The sequence below is a fragment of the Stenella coeruleoalba genome, assembly GCF_951394435.1.
Source record: "Stenella coeruleoalba genome assembly, chromosome: 6".
NCBI lineage: Eukaryota > Metazoa > Chordata > Mammalia > Artiodactyla > Delphinidae > Stenella > Stenella coeruleoalba.
Window position 1 is genome coordinate 81,181,776 of NC_137151.1, and position 14,847 is coordinate 81,196,622.

Consider the following 14,847-nt stretch of genomic DNA (forward strand, 5'->3'; position numbering starts at 1 on the left):
CATTTGGCAGTTTTGAAGAGAATGGATTATAGGGGCAAGAGTAGAAGTGGGAGGCCACTTAGGCTGCTTTAGGGGTCCAGGCAAAGAATGAGAATGGCTTGTCCAGGGTGGGACCAGCAAAGATAGAGGGAAGTGGGCATAGTTATTTGTAATATATTCTGGAGTGAGGAAAGGTCATAGTGACTATTTGGTGTACTGTTTTGTTTTTAAAGCATTTCAAACTTTTTATTGTTTATTTCATTTCAGTATAAGTTGAGCAAGATAGAGATGAAATCATAACTTGCAACTTTCTGAGTCAGGTTGACTTCTCAAAAAACCTGAAAACCATGCCCAACTAAATTAACTAGAATTCTAAGAGCTAGAATGAACCTTAGAGGAATCTTTTTACATGTCCCTTCCCCTCTATTTTAAGGATGAGGCATTTGAGGTCCAGAATGGTTAAGCGATTTGTCCAAGGTCAGACCCGGAATATCTGGTTAAGCGATTTGTCCAAGTGATTAATTAAGCTTGGACAAACCCAGACAGACCTGGAATATCTGGCTCCAAATTAATGTCATTTCCATACAGTTTTGCTTGAATCTCCTTGAATTTGGTTGTTGCTTTTGAATTAAGAGTACCCTACTGCCACCACGCATGGCTGCTTTGCCTGAAGTAGAGAGCCTGGCTGCCCAGAGGACTCATTCCTTCTTGGAGGGCTTCCTACTTTGAGTAGCAGGTTGTCATCTTGGACATCATCACATGAGGGTGCCGTGGGACCACAGCTGCCTCTGCTTCCTGTGCAACTCCCGGCCGCAGGAAGTCTCCTAGGTCCCATGGGGTAGCCCAGCCAAAGGGAGAGGAGAGAATGGCCAGGATGTGTCCTGGAATGGGGAATGGGAAAAGTTCATTCCCAGAAAGAGAAGAGAATTGTACATGCGATCCCAGGGGAAATAAAGGTTTTATGGCACTGGTTTAAAAAAAAAAAAAAGAGTACCCTACTGAACTTTGAATCGATAAACATGATACATGGGTTCTAAAGATGTTAAGATCTTTTCCACAGAAATAATGATGAGTACTAAGACTTCCTTCTCTCCATCCTTGCCGTCCTCCCTCCCACTCTCCTTTCCTCCTTTCTTCCTCACCTTCTCCCCTCCCTCTTTTCCCTCTCCTCCCTCTTCCCCTCTTCCTTTTCCCCCTCAGATATTGCAATTGCTGCTCCATATGGGGGTGAAGATAAAAAAGGAATTGTTTATATTTTCAATGGAAGACCCACAGGCTTGAATGCGGTACCATCTCAGATCCTTGAAGGGAAGTGGGCTGCTCGGAGCATGCCACCAAGCTTCGGCTATTCAATGAAAGGAGCCACGGATATAGACAAGAATGGATATCCAGGTGCTTTCCTAGAAATACAAAGAGCGTCTTAGATTTTTCGGTCCTAATAGCAAGTAGTATTAGTTACTGCTCTCTTGATTTCTGTTATAAATCATTTAAATTCAGTATTTCAACTACTGTTCAAGCCCTTGCCGTTGCTCAAGGCACTGTTCTCGTTACTGAGGGGATACAAAGCCCAGACAGCTCTGTTTCCTGGGAGCTTCCAATATAAAGCACGTACTTCTTTTATTGTCTTGAAGTCTGTAATGAAATGTCAGAATGTGGAAGCTATAAACAAAAGCTTAGTCTAAGTTTTCAAATGTCAGCCATCTTTTTGTTTTTAATGGTCTAGCAGTTTTATGGACTTGACTAATCATCGTGATTTTTACTAAATATATTATCTCAGTAAATTCTCACAATAAGGCTGGTGAGGAATATGAGGTAGCTCAGCTCATTATTATGTCATTTTCTGGATGAGAAAAAAGACTGAGAAAGGTAATTTGCCCAAGCTTGCCCACTGGCTTGTGCCGGTACAAGAAGTGAGGCCTTTTTCTGGCTCTTACATACTTTGGAATATTTTAATGGATCTAGGATCATAACGGATATATTCTTTAAGTGAAATATAATGCGGAAAATTTAATTACTTTGCTGTTCAAACAGTTAATGAGCTCAATATATAATATGTTGAAGTGCTTTTAGAAACAGGACATGAAGTTGATTCTTATCTATGTTACTGTTATTTCAAGAATTTTTTGTTATAAATGTAATATATTTATTATAGAACTTTTAGAAAATATAGCAAAGCATATCATTCAATATGCTTTCTTTTTTCCAGTGCATTCACACAATTTTTTTAACAAAATACAATTATGCACTGTTATTAGCATATTTTATTCACTTAAAATATTAGATATTTCCCCATGTTATTATTCTTCTGAAGCATGAATTTATGTTTTCCATTCTATCAAATATTTGTATCATATCTTATTTAACTTTATTTTGGGGCATTTGTATCCTTATATATAATTCTGGTGCATTCCTCTGATTATTTCCTTAGGACAAAATTCTAGAATTGCTATGTCAAAGATTAGGCACTTTTTTTTTAAGGCTGTTGATACACCTTGTCAAATTACAATCCTAATCCCTCTAAAGAAGGTTTTGCAACTTTTTTAAGCACTTACCAGCAGTAAGTGAGTTATTTTCCCACATTTGTGCCCACACTGGTGGTCATCTTTTATTTCTTTTTAAAATAACTTTATATGATAGGTGGAAAATGTTATTTTGTTTTAATCTACAGTTTTGGATTATTAGTGAGGGTAATAAGCATTTTTGTTTACTTGCATATATATATTTTGTGAATTCCCTTTCTACATCTTTTTTTCTCCATTTCTATTGGAATGTTGTTTTTCTTTTCTTTCATTCATTTTTTTTAAACTTGTGGCTGTTCCTTAAATATTGAGGGTTTTAACTCCTTAACTCTTACATATATTTCTCAGTTTTGTCATGTTTTCTTTGGGGGCATAAAGAAATTCTTAATTTTTATGTAATCCATTGTACCTGTCTTTATGGTTTCTCATGTACTTTTCTGCTTAGAAAGGGCTTCGTCAAATTTAGCTTGGGTATACTGAGAGAGAGTTCTGATTTCATTTTTTCCTAATTGTGAACCAGTGGTACCAGCTACGTGTAAAAACTAATGCATTCTATTCTTTTTGATTTGGATGCTCTCTGCTGTCATTCTAAGCATTCTAAGTACAGTTGACCCTTGAACAACGTGAGTGTTAGGGGTGCCAACCTTCTGCACAGTCAAAAATCCACATATAACTAACTGTACACTCGGCCCTCTGTATCCACAGTTCCACCTCTGCGGATTCAGCCAACCTTAGGTTGTGTAGTGCTATAGTATGTGGAAGAAAAAGTGGACTTTTTTCAGTGGAAAAAAAGTCCACTTATAAGTAGACCCGCGCAGTTCTAGACCCGCGCAGTTCAGATCTATGTTGTTCAAGGATCAAGTGTATATGTATTGTGCTTTTTTGGTTTTGTTTTGTTTTTGAAACAAAATAAGTAAATGAAAAAGAGAAATTTTACAATGAAATTGTAAAATCCACAGGCATCTATAAACTTTTTCCTTTGGGGATGTGTGTGTTTGCGTGGTATACACTTCCTTATTGTTGCTGAATTTTACTACGTATCCATTAAAAAGATTCTTGTCTACCTGGATGGATGAAAAAATTAGTTTTATGATGAGTGTTTGCCATTGATGATAGCATATTTTAAGTTTTCATATACATTTTAGCCTTTTAGATGTTGTCTTACAACCACTTAATGAAGAATAGTTTTGAGACTATGTCTGTATCTTTATTATATGCATTGAGAGCTTTATGGAATGATATGTGAATTAAAAAAAATCATTATTAACATATTTTTCTGCTCTCTTTTAAGACTTAATTGTAGGAGCTTTTGGTGTAGATAGAGCTGTGTTATACAGGTAAGCATTTCCATTATCTGGTAATATAGGAATATTATGAATTATATGAAAGTTTTATAGTTAAGCACCAGTGTTTGAATTTCAGTTTAATTTTCTTGAAGTAATGATAAAATTTGTTCTTTCTATTTAAGATTTGCTTCAGGCAAGTAGTAATGATACAAGGAGATCCCAAAGTAGAGAAAGCTATAGATTTTTTTTTTTTTTTTTTGGTGGTACGCGGGCCTCTCACTGTTGTGGCCTCTCCCGTTGCGGAGCACAGGCTCCAGACGCGCAGGCTCAGCAGCCATGGCTCACGGGCCTAGCTGCTCCGTGGCATGTGGGATCTTCCCGTACCGGGGCACGAACCCGTGTCCCCTGCATCGGCAGACGGACTCTCAACCACTTGTGCCACCAGGGAAGCCCTAGATTTTTTTATTTAGGAAAGCATTCAGAATTTTCCCTTTTTGTTCTTTAAATTATGTTCAAAGGTGTTCTCCTGTGTTTTAGATTATATGAGTTTAAAATTAGAGGAGTTTACATTTTCCTCTAAGAGACAAGAACTTAACTTGGTGTTTGTGCCATAGCATTCTGTGACCACAAGGGCAGTATGTAATGATTCCCCAAATGAATATTTTTATTAGAGCAATATGTATAAATCCACATATCTCCATTTCCCAGCTTCATACATATTCCCAGTATTTCTCTGAATTTCATCAATTCCTCGTGCCTTACAATATCAACTAGCCTCCCAAGTAGATTAAGATGTTTACTCCTCTATGGACTGTGCTTATACATGGCAGGAAAACTAACACTGGTACTGTGTAGTGGAGGTTGTGATGGGTCAACTTGATTGTGCTTCTCGGGGCAGCTTGTGTCTGTACAGATTCCAGGATTTATCATGATTGAGACAGATACACTGCCTTGAGGCTGCTGTATTTTTGTACAGAGCGTAAACCTGTGCATCTGAACTTTGGAAACTGTATTTTAATTTATTGTTTCAGTTTTTTAAATTGCTATTAACAAAGTAATACATACATGTGGTAAAAATTCAAGCAATGTAAAAAGGGCATACAATAAGAGAAATATACTTCCTCTCACACCAGTTACTAGTTTTATTAGTATATCCTATCAGAAGTATTCTGAGCATTAAAAAATTATGTGTGTGTGTGTGTGTATGCATCCTTTGTACATGGTGTTTTTTTCCTCTCATTATGTCTTGGCTATTATCATCCCATATTAGCACAGATGGCTTTACAGCACTCATTTCCCCCACTGTATTGCACTGCATTAGGTAGATATCCCACAACTTGTTTAACCATCTTGCTTTAATGGGCTGCATTCAGATAGGTTGTGACCAGTGGTCCTGCTTTGCCTGGAACTGAGGGGGATTTACCAGGTCATGGGACTTTCACTGATAAAGTCAAGACAGTCCTGGGCAAACTGGAATATTTGGTCATGCTAAGTTTAGGCTGTTTCCATTCTTTTTGCTATTATAAACACTGCTTTAGTGAACATCACACTGTATATGCAATGAATGTGAACCTGAAATGCTTAGATCAATCTAACATTTTAAATAACTTTTTTTTTCTTTTCTTTTCTTTTAAACCAGGGCCAGACCAGTTATCACTGTAAACGCTGGCCTTGAAGTGTATCCTAGCATTTTAAATCAAGACAATAAAACCTGCCCACTGCCTGGGACAGATCTCAAAGTTTCCTGGTAAGGATGTTTGTTTAGTAATAGTTATTATTGTGATTATTGGTTCAGTCATTATAAAAACAATTGAAAATGGAGGGGGAGGCTGAAATATTGCTAAAGCAGTTTCTATGGGTACACTCTATTTTCTTGTCATAGATTGAATTATAGAAATATTGTTCCAAAGAAGATATGTAGAAGGCTCTAGAAATATGCTATAAACTAGTAGAAAACTAATTTTAAAAAATTATGCATCTCAGTGTATATATTAAAAAATAAAGCCAATAAGATTTCAGAACTCATATTTAATGCTAAACAAGCCTGTGAACATTTTCATTTTAATTTTTAAAAACTAATGATCTTTTTCAGATTTAATATCTGTGACTAGCTGTACGAAAAAAATAGTTTGTTTTAATGTATTGGTCTTCTATTTGTTCTTTTACTAGTTTCTAAAGAAAAATATATTTTTGTAAGCTTCATGTCTGAATTCTTCTCTAGTCCAGTATTTCTTAAGTTTCCATTATTTGTATGTTACTTTTCTCTATGTTGTATGATTTTTTGCTATGTTTTCATTCTGCCTGTATTTATAATTTTCTTAAGGCTTTTTTCTTTAAACTGACTCATGATTTACTTTAAAACATATTAAAATAAAATAGAGAAACCAGTGTCTTTCTCATACATGTCAAAATAAACATAAAATTAATAATGAAAAGTCTTGACCCATATATAAACTCACCATGGGGAATTCCCTGGTGGTCCAGTGGTTAGGACTCTGCACTTTCACTGCCACGGGCCCTGGTTCAATCCCTGCTCGGGGAACTAAGATCCCGCAAGCCGCATGGCACGGCCAAAGGAAAAAAAAAAAACCTCACCATGAGTACTCCACTTTGGGAAACACTGTTCACTTCATGTTCCTTGCTCACATAGAAAAATCAGAGAGAACTTACAGAAGAAGGGTAAAATGATTGGAAGCTGGGAAAATTTTCCTTCAGAAGAGCTAATGAAAAGATATTTAAAAAAAAAAAAGAAAAGATATTTTTTCTGATTTTGTTTTTGAATTATGTATTATTGTTATTAAAATCATTTTTCAAATTTTTGTTTATAATAAAATATATTAAATAAATAAACATGTATATAATAAAATTTTTATTTCTTTCATTGGATTGCATTAAAAATTCAGTAATATTTAGTCTTCATTTTCATTGACTGGCAGTGAAGTTGTCTCAAGATTTTGTAAGTTTTACTGACTTCCATCCCTTCGCTCACCCTTTGTGTCCTGGTGAAGTTGCTGCACATGGCTGATGATGTGCTTATGATTATGGCAACAAGGTGAAGGCTTCGAATACACTAACTAGACCAGTAGCTTTCATATGTTTTCGAATATGACATGTAGGATGAAATACATTTTACATCATAATCCAGTAAACACATGCATGTAATTAAAACAAAAGTTTCATGAAATCTCACCCTTGATACTTAACTCAATTTTACATATTCATTTTTTTAAGATGCTGGACACACCCATTAAACTGATGTCATAACCTAGTAATAAATTGTGAAAATACTGTTCTAGAGGAGCTTGCTAATTAAAGGGAGCTTTATGGGGCTTTTTCATAAGTGAGACATTTATTTTAAATCTGGACTGTCATTTCCCTCATTTAAATTTATCAACAGATTCTATAAGCTTGACAGGAGGTTAGGAAATTCTTTTCTTTCTCTCTTTTTTTTGTCTCATTCCTTTCCATGAAAGGAAACATGCCTAAATTACTGAAGGATGAATTAGATTATTCTGTATAGCTTCATGTTTTAAAAATAACATTAAGACATAAAGAAAGATACAAGGCTTCACAATGTGAATTAAGTATTAGAAATATGAGATTTAAAAACAAAGAAATGTGAGATTTGGGTCATAATAAAAAAATGTCTAGCTAAGTAAATATTATCAGTGTAACAAAAGTATAACAACAACAACAAAAAATAAATATTATCAGTGTAACAAAAGTGTAACAACGACAAAAGTTTTAGAATCGTACAGACTAGAGTTTGTATTCTAATTCTGTTCAATATGTGTTCCATGAAAATGGGAAAATTAATAACATCCAAGCCTCAGTTTTCAATCTGTAATATAGGGATGATAGCTTATCTAATAGATTATTATGAAGAATGAGAGGGTATTGGGTATCCTAAACTGGCATAGTGTAAATATTTAATTTTTTAAGCAATATACTATAATTTCATCTACTTTGTGTATTTTGGGGGGAAAGGGGGAAACTGTTACATGGTAATATCAGATTATGTCACCTATAGTGAGTTTTTCAAATAATAAATAAGAGAATAAGAGAGGCATAGATAATCTCTTTTACTGTCTTTTTATAAAAATTAATTGTAGGCATTGTGACTTTTTGGTATTTTAAAGTTTGAATTGTAATTCCAATTCCAAGATAAATAAACAAATAAGTAATGCTATATAAATGGGAAAAATGTCTAACCTGGATTATGGGATTTGTATTTATTTTTTATTTTTCTACAGTTTTAATGTCAGGTTCTGCTTAAAGGCAGATGGCAAAGGAGCACTTCCCACGAAACTTAGTAAGTGTTCTATGGAAAAATTATATTATTTTAATGATGCTGCATACATAGCACTTAAAAAATGTTTTAGGACATTTGAATAGCTATTCAAATAGTTGTTATTGCTTTTTTATTTGAATGTTTATGCTTAAAGACATTTAATATTGCAACATAATTATTTTGTTTGGCAACTCTTAAGCCAATTCAGAAATAATACATTTATTGACATTGTGAACAGTTAGTGGTAAATATGGCCTTCACAATGTTAAACAGTTATCATTATGAGACAAGTGAACTCTAGGAGAAATAAGTATCATTGTTTATAAGTCAGTGACCTACTGAAAAGTTTATACTTTGTCTTAGAGAAGCCCCAGTCATCTCCAGAGTAGAGGTGGTTTAGAAACAGAGAGAAGGAAAAAAAGTTAGACCACTAAATTTAGCCCACACAGCAAATTCTAACTTGACTCTTCCAGTCCAAAAAATGGTTTATGTGATTCTGAGAGCAAGGTAGGAGAGTTAAGTAACTGTTGTGGAGATTTGTCGGTATATGTGCTAAGGAATAACAGTAAAGCTCTGGATAGAGGACTGAGTCTCTTGGGGGTGTGTTTGTGCGTGAAAGTTCACATAGAGTAGCAAGAACGGGTCTCTCTGGAAGGTAACTTTTCAGTAAAGACCTGAAGGAAATGAAGGAGCTAAGCGATGTCTGGAGGAGTATTTTGCACAGGCAAAATGGCAATTTCAAGAGGCCAGAAGCAGGAGCTTGCTATTTCTCACAGGGTGGGTGGAACAGAACAAGAAGCAAAATGACCCTGGCTTTTCACTCAGATTTGACATGAAGTTCAGCATTTAGAGAAACTTAGAAAGAGACTTGTGGTTTTAAAGATCTGCACTCTCATCTCCTTTGAAGAAACTATTTAAAGAAGAACTGATTTTAGAAGGCAGTAGTCTAGCAACTGTGCTTCAGACTGTTCACTGGCTGCACATTCATTTTAAGATGATTCTTGACCCAGTCAGCCATATTTGGTTATTTGCTTCACGAGGGACATATTTACCTGATAGTTTGATACAATAGCTTCATTAGAAGTAGGAGTTGCAAGTGATGCAAACTGCTCATTCATCATAATGGTGAATGTAATGGTATGGGGTATGGGTGCATATTAGTAAACATTTCTTAATCACAGTCAGCAAGAGTCCTGCTACCTGCATTAGTGATAAAAGTCTTAATTCATATATTTTATTTCTGAACTTCCTCCTCTCAGCTTAAATTAAAAGAAAAAATTTCCCCTCTATCTGATAGTTGTTTTATTACCATCATTATCTATTGTCTCAATTTAATAGATGACATTAATTTGGGGATAGTTGGATCAGTTATTTAATTATTAAATATTTATTCAGAATTAATATGTTGTCATCTCATTGCAGTGTATAGACATTTTTAATGAGTTAGAAGCAGATTACTTCTTAAGGGATAAATATCTCTGTTTAAATGAAAACTTGAGATATTTAGGACAGATAGGTGTCCATAAAGATTATGTTGGTTATAAATCCTTTGGTTTGTATAGACTTCCAGGTGGAGCTTCTTTTGGATAAACTCAAGCAAAAAGGAGCAATTCGACGAGCACTATTTCTCCATAACAGGTCCCCGGGTCACTCCAAGAACATGACCATCTCAAGGGGGGGACAGATGCAATGTGAAGAACTAATAGCATATCTGCGGGTAAGAGATTATCCATTATCTCTTCTTTCTACTTATTATTTTTTCTTTTCATCTAAATGATTTTCACTTTCTGTAAATTTTTTTGGTAGTAAATCAAAAAGAAGACAGAAAAATGCATTTGAGGAAATTGGGCTTTTTAAAGAGTCAAACTTGAGTAATGGACTTCTACGCTTGTCAGACTGGATATTGCATGTGGCCTTTCCACAACAATGCTACTGAATAAATTATGACAAACATATTTCTTAAATATTGCTGGACTCTCAAGACAGTAAAAGAAATCCACCCCCCCCCCCGCCCCCCACCATAAGCAATCAATGAAAAAACTACATTGGCTAAACCTGACTTACGAGTTGTAAGCAAGTGTGTGAGCCAGGATGGCTAGGGAGGGAGGGATGGAGCCTGGGCGGAGGGTGAGCTGTACTTGCAGACACCAGCACAGGGGTTCAGGCTCGCCTGGGGCCTTCTGCAAACCAGGGGTCTGACCTGAGCCTCCTGCATTAGGTCCAGAGTCTTCCACAAGGCTAAAGTGTTCCCAAAACAAAGATGCGCCCTGACTTCTGCAAGAGTAAATACAAGGTCTCACTGGAGCAATCTAGTATGGGTCCCATAGGTTAAGTTCAATCAAATAGGAATTCATTTCTAAAAAAAGTACTAAACACACCAGGAAATAAGCCATTAGAAGACACAGCAAATAAATCTTAGTCCTGCAAAAGCTTGAGATGTTAGAATTATCAGTTACAAAATATAAGTGTGTATAAAATGTTTAATGAAATAAAGGATGAAATTTTTTTTAAAAGACAAAAACATCAGGACTTCTCTGGTGGTCCAGTGGTTAACATTTCATGCTTCCACTGCATGGGGCGCAGGTTCGATCCCTGGTTGGGGAACTAAGATCCTGCATGCCCCATGGTATGGCCAAAAAAAAAGACAAAAACATCAGTAAAGATTTAGAAGACTCAACATAATTAACCAGCTCGATTTAGTAGACCTATACACCTATATAGAACTTGACATCCAACAATTAGAGAATATAAAATTTCCCCATATATACATATAAAGGAAGTCTGAACAAATATGAAACAATTGGAATCATGGAAAATATGCTATTTGATTACAGTGCAATCTTTAGAAATCAATAGCAAAGATAAATTGGGAATTAGGAATTGTGATTTTTAAGTAACTTATGGATCAAAAAAGAGATCATAGTAGGAATTTACTTAGAAGTAAATTATAATGAAAATACTACATATCAAAATGTGTAGGATATCCCAGAAGCAGAATGTAAAGGTAAATGTATAGCTTTAAATGATATTTAATTTAAATGAAAGATTGAGAAAAAGATGAAGGAAAAACAAACCCCCAAAAGCCTCTACAAAAATAGGAATTGAAAAAGGATGTACCTATAGATAATGGAGGAATTAATAAAATATTATGAATAACCTTCTGCTAAGACATAGAAAAACTGAGAGAAAGCAGACATTCTTAGAAAAACACAACACAGCTGTCATTTGAAGAACCCGAACAATTCATTTAACCATATAAGCCATTAAAAAAAATTGAACTGGCAGTTAAAAATCTTTACACAAAGGAATCACAAGACCTAGATGGTTTTATAGGCAATATCTAACAAACTGTCAAGAATGAGACATTCCAATGTTAAACTCTTAGAATAGAAAAATAAAATATATTTCCAGCTTATTCTGTGAAGGTAGTGTAACTGATACCCAGACTGACCGAGGCTAGTATAAGCAAGGAGAATTCATGACAGTGTTATACAAAGACATAGATGTAAAGTTACTAACCAAATATAAGCAAACTAAATTCTAGAAGTTTATAAAAAAAGATTAAAAAACAGACCAACTTGGATGTATCCTAGGTTGGGTTAACATTGGAAGTATAGAAATGTAACTTTACACATGAATAGACTGAAAACATGGCCATCTTACTTAAGTGCAGGGAAAGGTTTTTGATGAAATTAAATAACTATTCATGATGTGAGCAAACAAGACAAATACCTCGTTACAATTATGAAGAAATACCATTTTACACTCAAAGTCTGCCAGTACCTATTGCTTGGTCAAGATGTGAGTTAATCAGAATTCTTACACATTGCTCGTGGCAGTGTAAGTTGCCAATATGAAGAATTTGGAAAATAATATTGTATCTTACAGAGCTGACAAATCTCCTTGCCACTATGTAGAACAATACATTACAACATTTTTTTTTGTAATAGCAAAAACAAACCAAAAACCCAAAGCAGTCCAAGTAACCTTTGACAGACGAATTGATAAATAAATTGTAAATAAATTATTATATGATAAATATTACTCAACAGTAAAAATTAACCTCGCTACATGTAACAGCATGAAGGAATCTTAAAAAGTGTTGAACAGAGAGCAAATGACAGAAGAATACGTATGGTCTCATTTTAAAATAAACAGGAAAAGCAATCTGAAGAACATATTGTTCAAGGACACACACACTAGAGTAAAACTGCTGAAAGCAAACAAGGGAATGGTTACCTCTGGAAGGAAGACAAAGGGATGAAAAGAGAAAAGAGCATGTGGGTAGCTTTAGCAATATAGGTTATGTCCTAGTTATTATTTATATTGGGTGTGTATTTGAGTGCTCATTTTATTAACATACCTCATATATTTTTGTGTGAATCAAGTATTACATTATAAAACAAAGTTGATTAAGTGTTCTCACTGGATAATCATAATCTTCTTTTTGGATATTCTATTCTTATGTAAGTGTAGTTTTTCAAAGAGTTTTTGTAGAATTTGATCAAGGGGTGAGTGAATACAGCTGGCTTTGTATTGTGTACTTATGGATTTCTCCAGATAGCTTGATGTCATAGGTTGATGTCATCATTAATTCAGAGCTTTTCCATTTTTAGGATGAATCTGAATTTAGAGACAAACTCACTCCAATTACTATTTTTATGGAGTATCGGTTGGATTATAGAACAGCTGCTGATGCGACAGGCTTGCAGCCTATTCTTAACCAATTCACTCCTGCCAATATTAGTCGACAGGTACTGTACTTTATTAATTTATCATTAATTTTATACTTTTGTCTTTTTAAAGTCTTATAGTTCATATTGTTAAGTAGCATAAGGGATTGCTTTTATAATGTTGGGTTTTAGTCAGAGAAGTCAGGAGAAGGAATCTGGATTTTCAGGTCAAAGACATTTAAAGCCACTCAGAACTTAGAGGTATGCAGAGGAAGACAGGGTCGCATTTCATACACATAAAACAGTAAAATAATTCAAGGAAAACAACAAAATGCCAATTTACTTACATAGTATTTTATATTTTGCTAAACAAGTTTATTTATATTTTAATTGTAAAAAATAGTATATGTACACACATATATGCATATATAGTACATAAATCATTCTTTTCACAAAACCAAATATAGCAACATAAAATTTTATAAAGACTATATTAAAATATTTTTAGAAAATCCTATGTAAAACCCATACATTCAAATGTTATTGTATTTACTATATTTTCGTCTTTTATTACATATTCATATTTTTAGATTAATATTTCTGCTCTCATAGAATGCTTTACCCTAAATTTAGGTTGTTACTTCTTTGTCTAACTTGTTAAGATCTCATAAACTATTTTTTTTCGTAATTTGAGAAGACTATATATACATCACAGCAGCATAAGGCAAATTAAAATTTTTTAAGTCTTTTGTAATTTTTATATTTTAACAATTTATTTTATATTTCATTTTGCACATGAATAGTATATGTGCTAGTTTCTACTACCCATTAATATAGAACTTTAAAACATAGTTCTGTGTTCATATTTCTTACAATTTTTATTTTTAGGGGATATACAATATTATGTTGATTAATAATTTAATAATGAACAGCTGAGCCTCTTAGAGTCTGTCATTCAATTTTACATTTTTTAGAAAAGTTAATCATTGCTTGTCCTTTTACATTATGTGTTTCGTTATAGGAGTTATGATTATTTTCTCTATAATTTTTTGGAAACTGTTTATTAGTGTTAACATTACTTTTGTTTAGTTTACTGAGATCACCAATCTCTTTAATACCAATACAGTTTAAAGCCAGCTAATCAAATTGGTTAACTTTTGAAACCACTTTGAGGGAATAGTAACTTCAGTAATATTTGGTTTTCTTCCCTGTCCCCACCCCACTTTCTTCATTATTTGAATCTTTGTTTCCTTTGTGTTCTACATTTGTTTCAGCACCGACATTACCTACTCTTAGGCATCTTTTTTTCTGTATTCTTACCTTTATTATGTACTCTCATTTTGATGTTAATTACCTATCCCATCATTCTTATTTACTTCTCTCTAAAATGGCCCTTTATTTCACTGGTCATATTACAAACTTTTTTACTGTACTCTCTCTACGAAGTACTGCTGTCTGTTAGAAATATAACGTTAGCCACATTTGTAATTTTAAATATACTGGTCAGTAACATTAAAAAAAAACATAGAAAACTGGTGACATTAATTTTAATAATATATCTGTATTAGTTTACTAGGACTGCCATAACAAAATACTACAGAATGGGTGGCTTAAATAATAGAAATTTATTTTCTCACAATTCTGGAGGCTTAAAGTCTGAGATGAAGGTGTCTGCAGGGTTGGTTTCCTCTGAGGCCTCTCCCACTGGCTTGTAGGTGGTCACCTTCTCCCTGTGTCTTCACATCATTTCCCCTCTGTGTCTATGTCCTGATCTCCTTATAAAGCACCAGTCATATTGGATTAGGGACCGCCCTAATGATGTCATTTTAACTTATTACTTCTTTAAGACCATATTTCCAAATAGTCATATTTTCTGTGAAATTTTTTAAGTTCAGTTTTTTACGGTCTTCAAAATCCAGAGTGTATTATATACTTACAACACATCTCAATTCAGATGCTAAAGCTTCATCAGAAATATTTTTTCTGTATTTAGAACTCATATAATTTATAATTGAAAAAGTAGATTCATATAGCCAAGTTGTTCTAAACATACTAAAAGTTTTTTGGTAGCAGAATCAAGTATCAGTTTTAAATTTAAA

At 34.0% G+C, this 14,847-nt stretch overlaps 1 protein-coding gene across 3 annotated transcripts in view; it reads left to right on the forward strand.

Annotated features, from left to right (window-relative positions):
* Positions 1–14,847, forward strand: part of ITGAV (integrin subunit alpha V) — an 87,143-nt gene that overhangs the window by 55,553 nt on the left and 16,743 nt on the right. For all 3 annotated transcript variants that reach the window (XM_079924128.1, XM_079924130.1, XM_079924129.1), the window contains exons 13-18: positions 1,180–1,371; positions 3,790–3,835; positions 5,424–5,531; positions 8,038–8,096; positions 9,638–9,792; positions 12,692–12,829. In XM_079924128.1, coding sequence (XP_079780254.1) covers positions 1,180–1,371; positions 3,790–3,835; positions 5,424–5,531; positions 8,038–8,096; positions 9,638–9,792; positions 12,692–12,829 — 698 coding nt within the window. The remainder of the gene's footprint in view (positions 1–1,179; positions 1,372–3,789; positions 3,836–5,423; positions 5,532–8,037; positions 8,097–9,637; positions 9,793–12,691; positions 12,830–14,847) is intronic.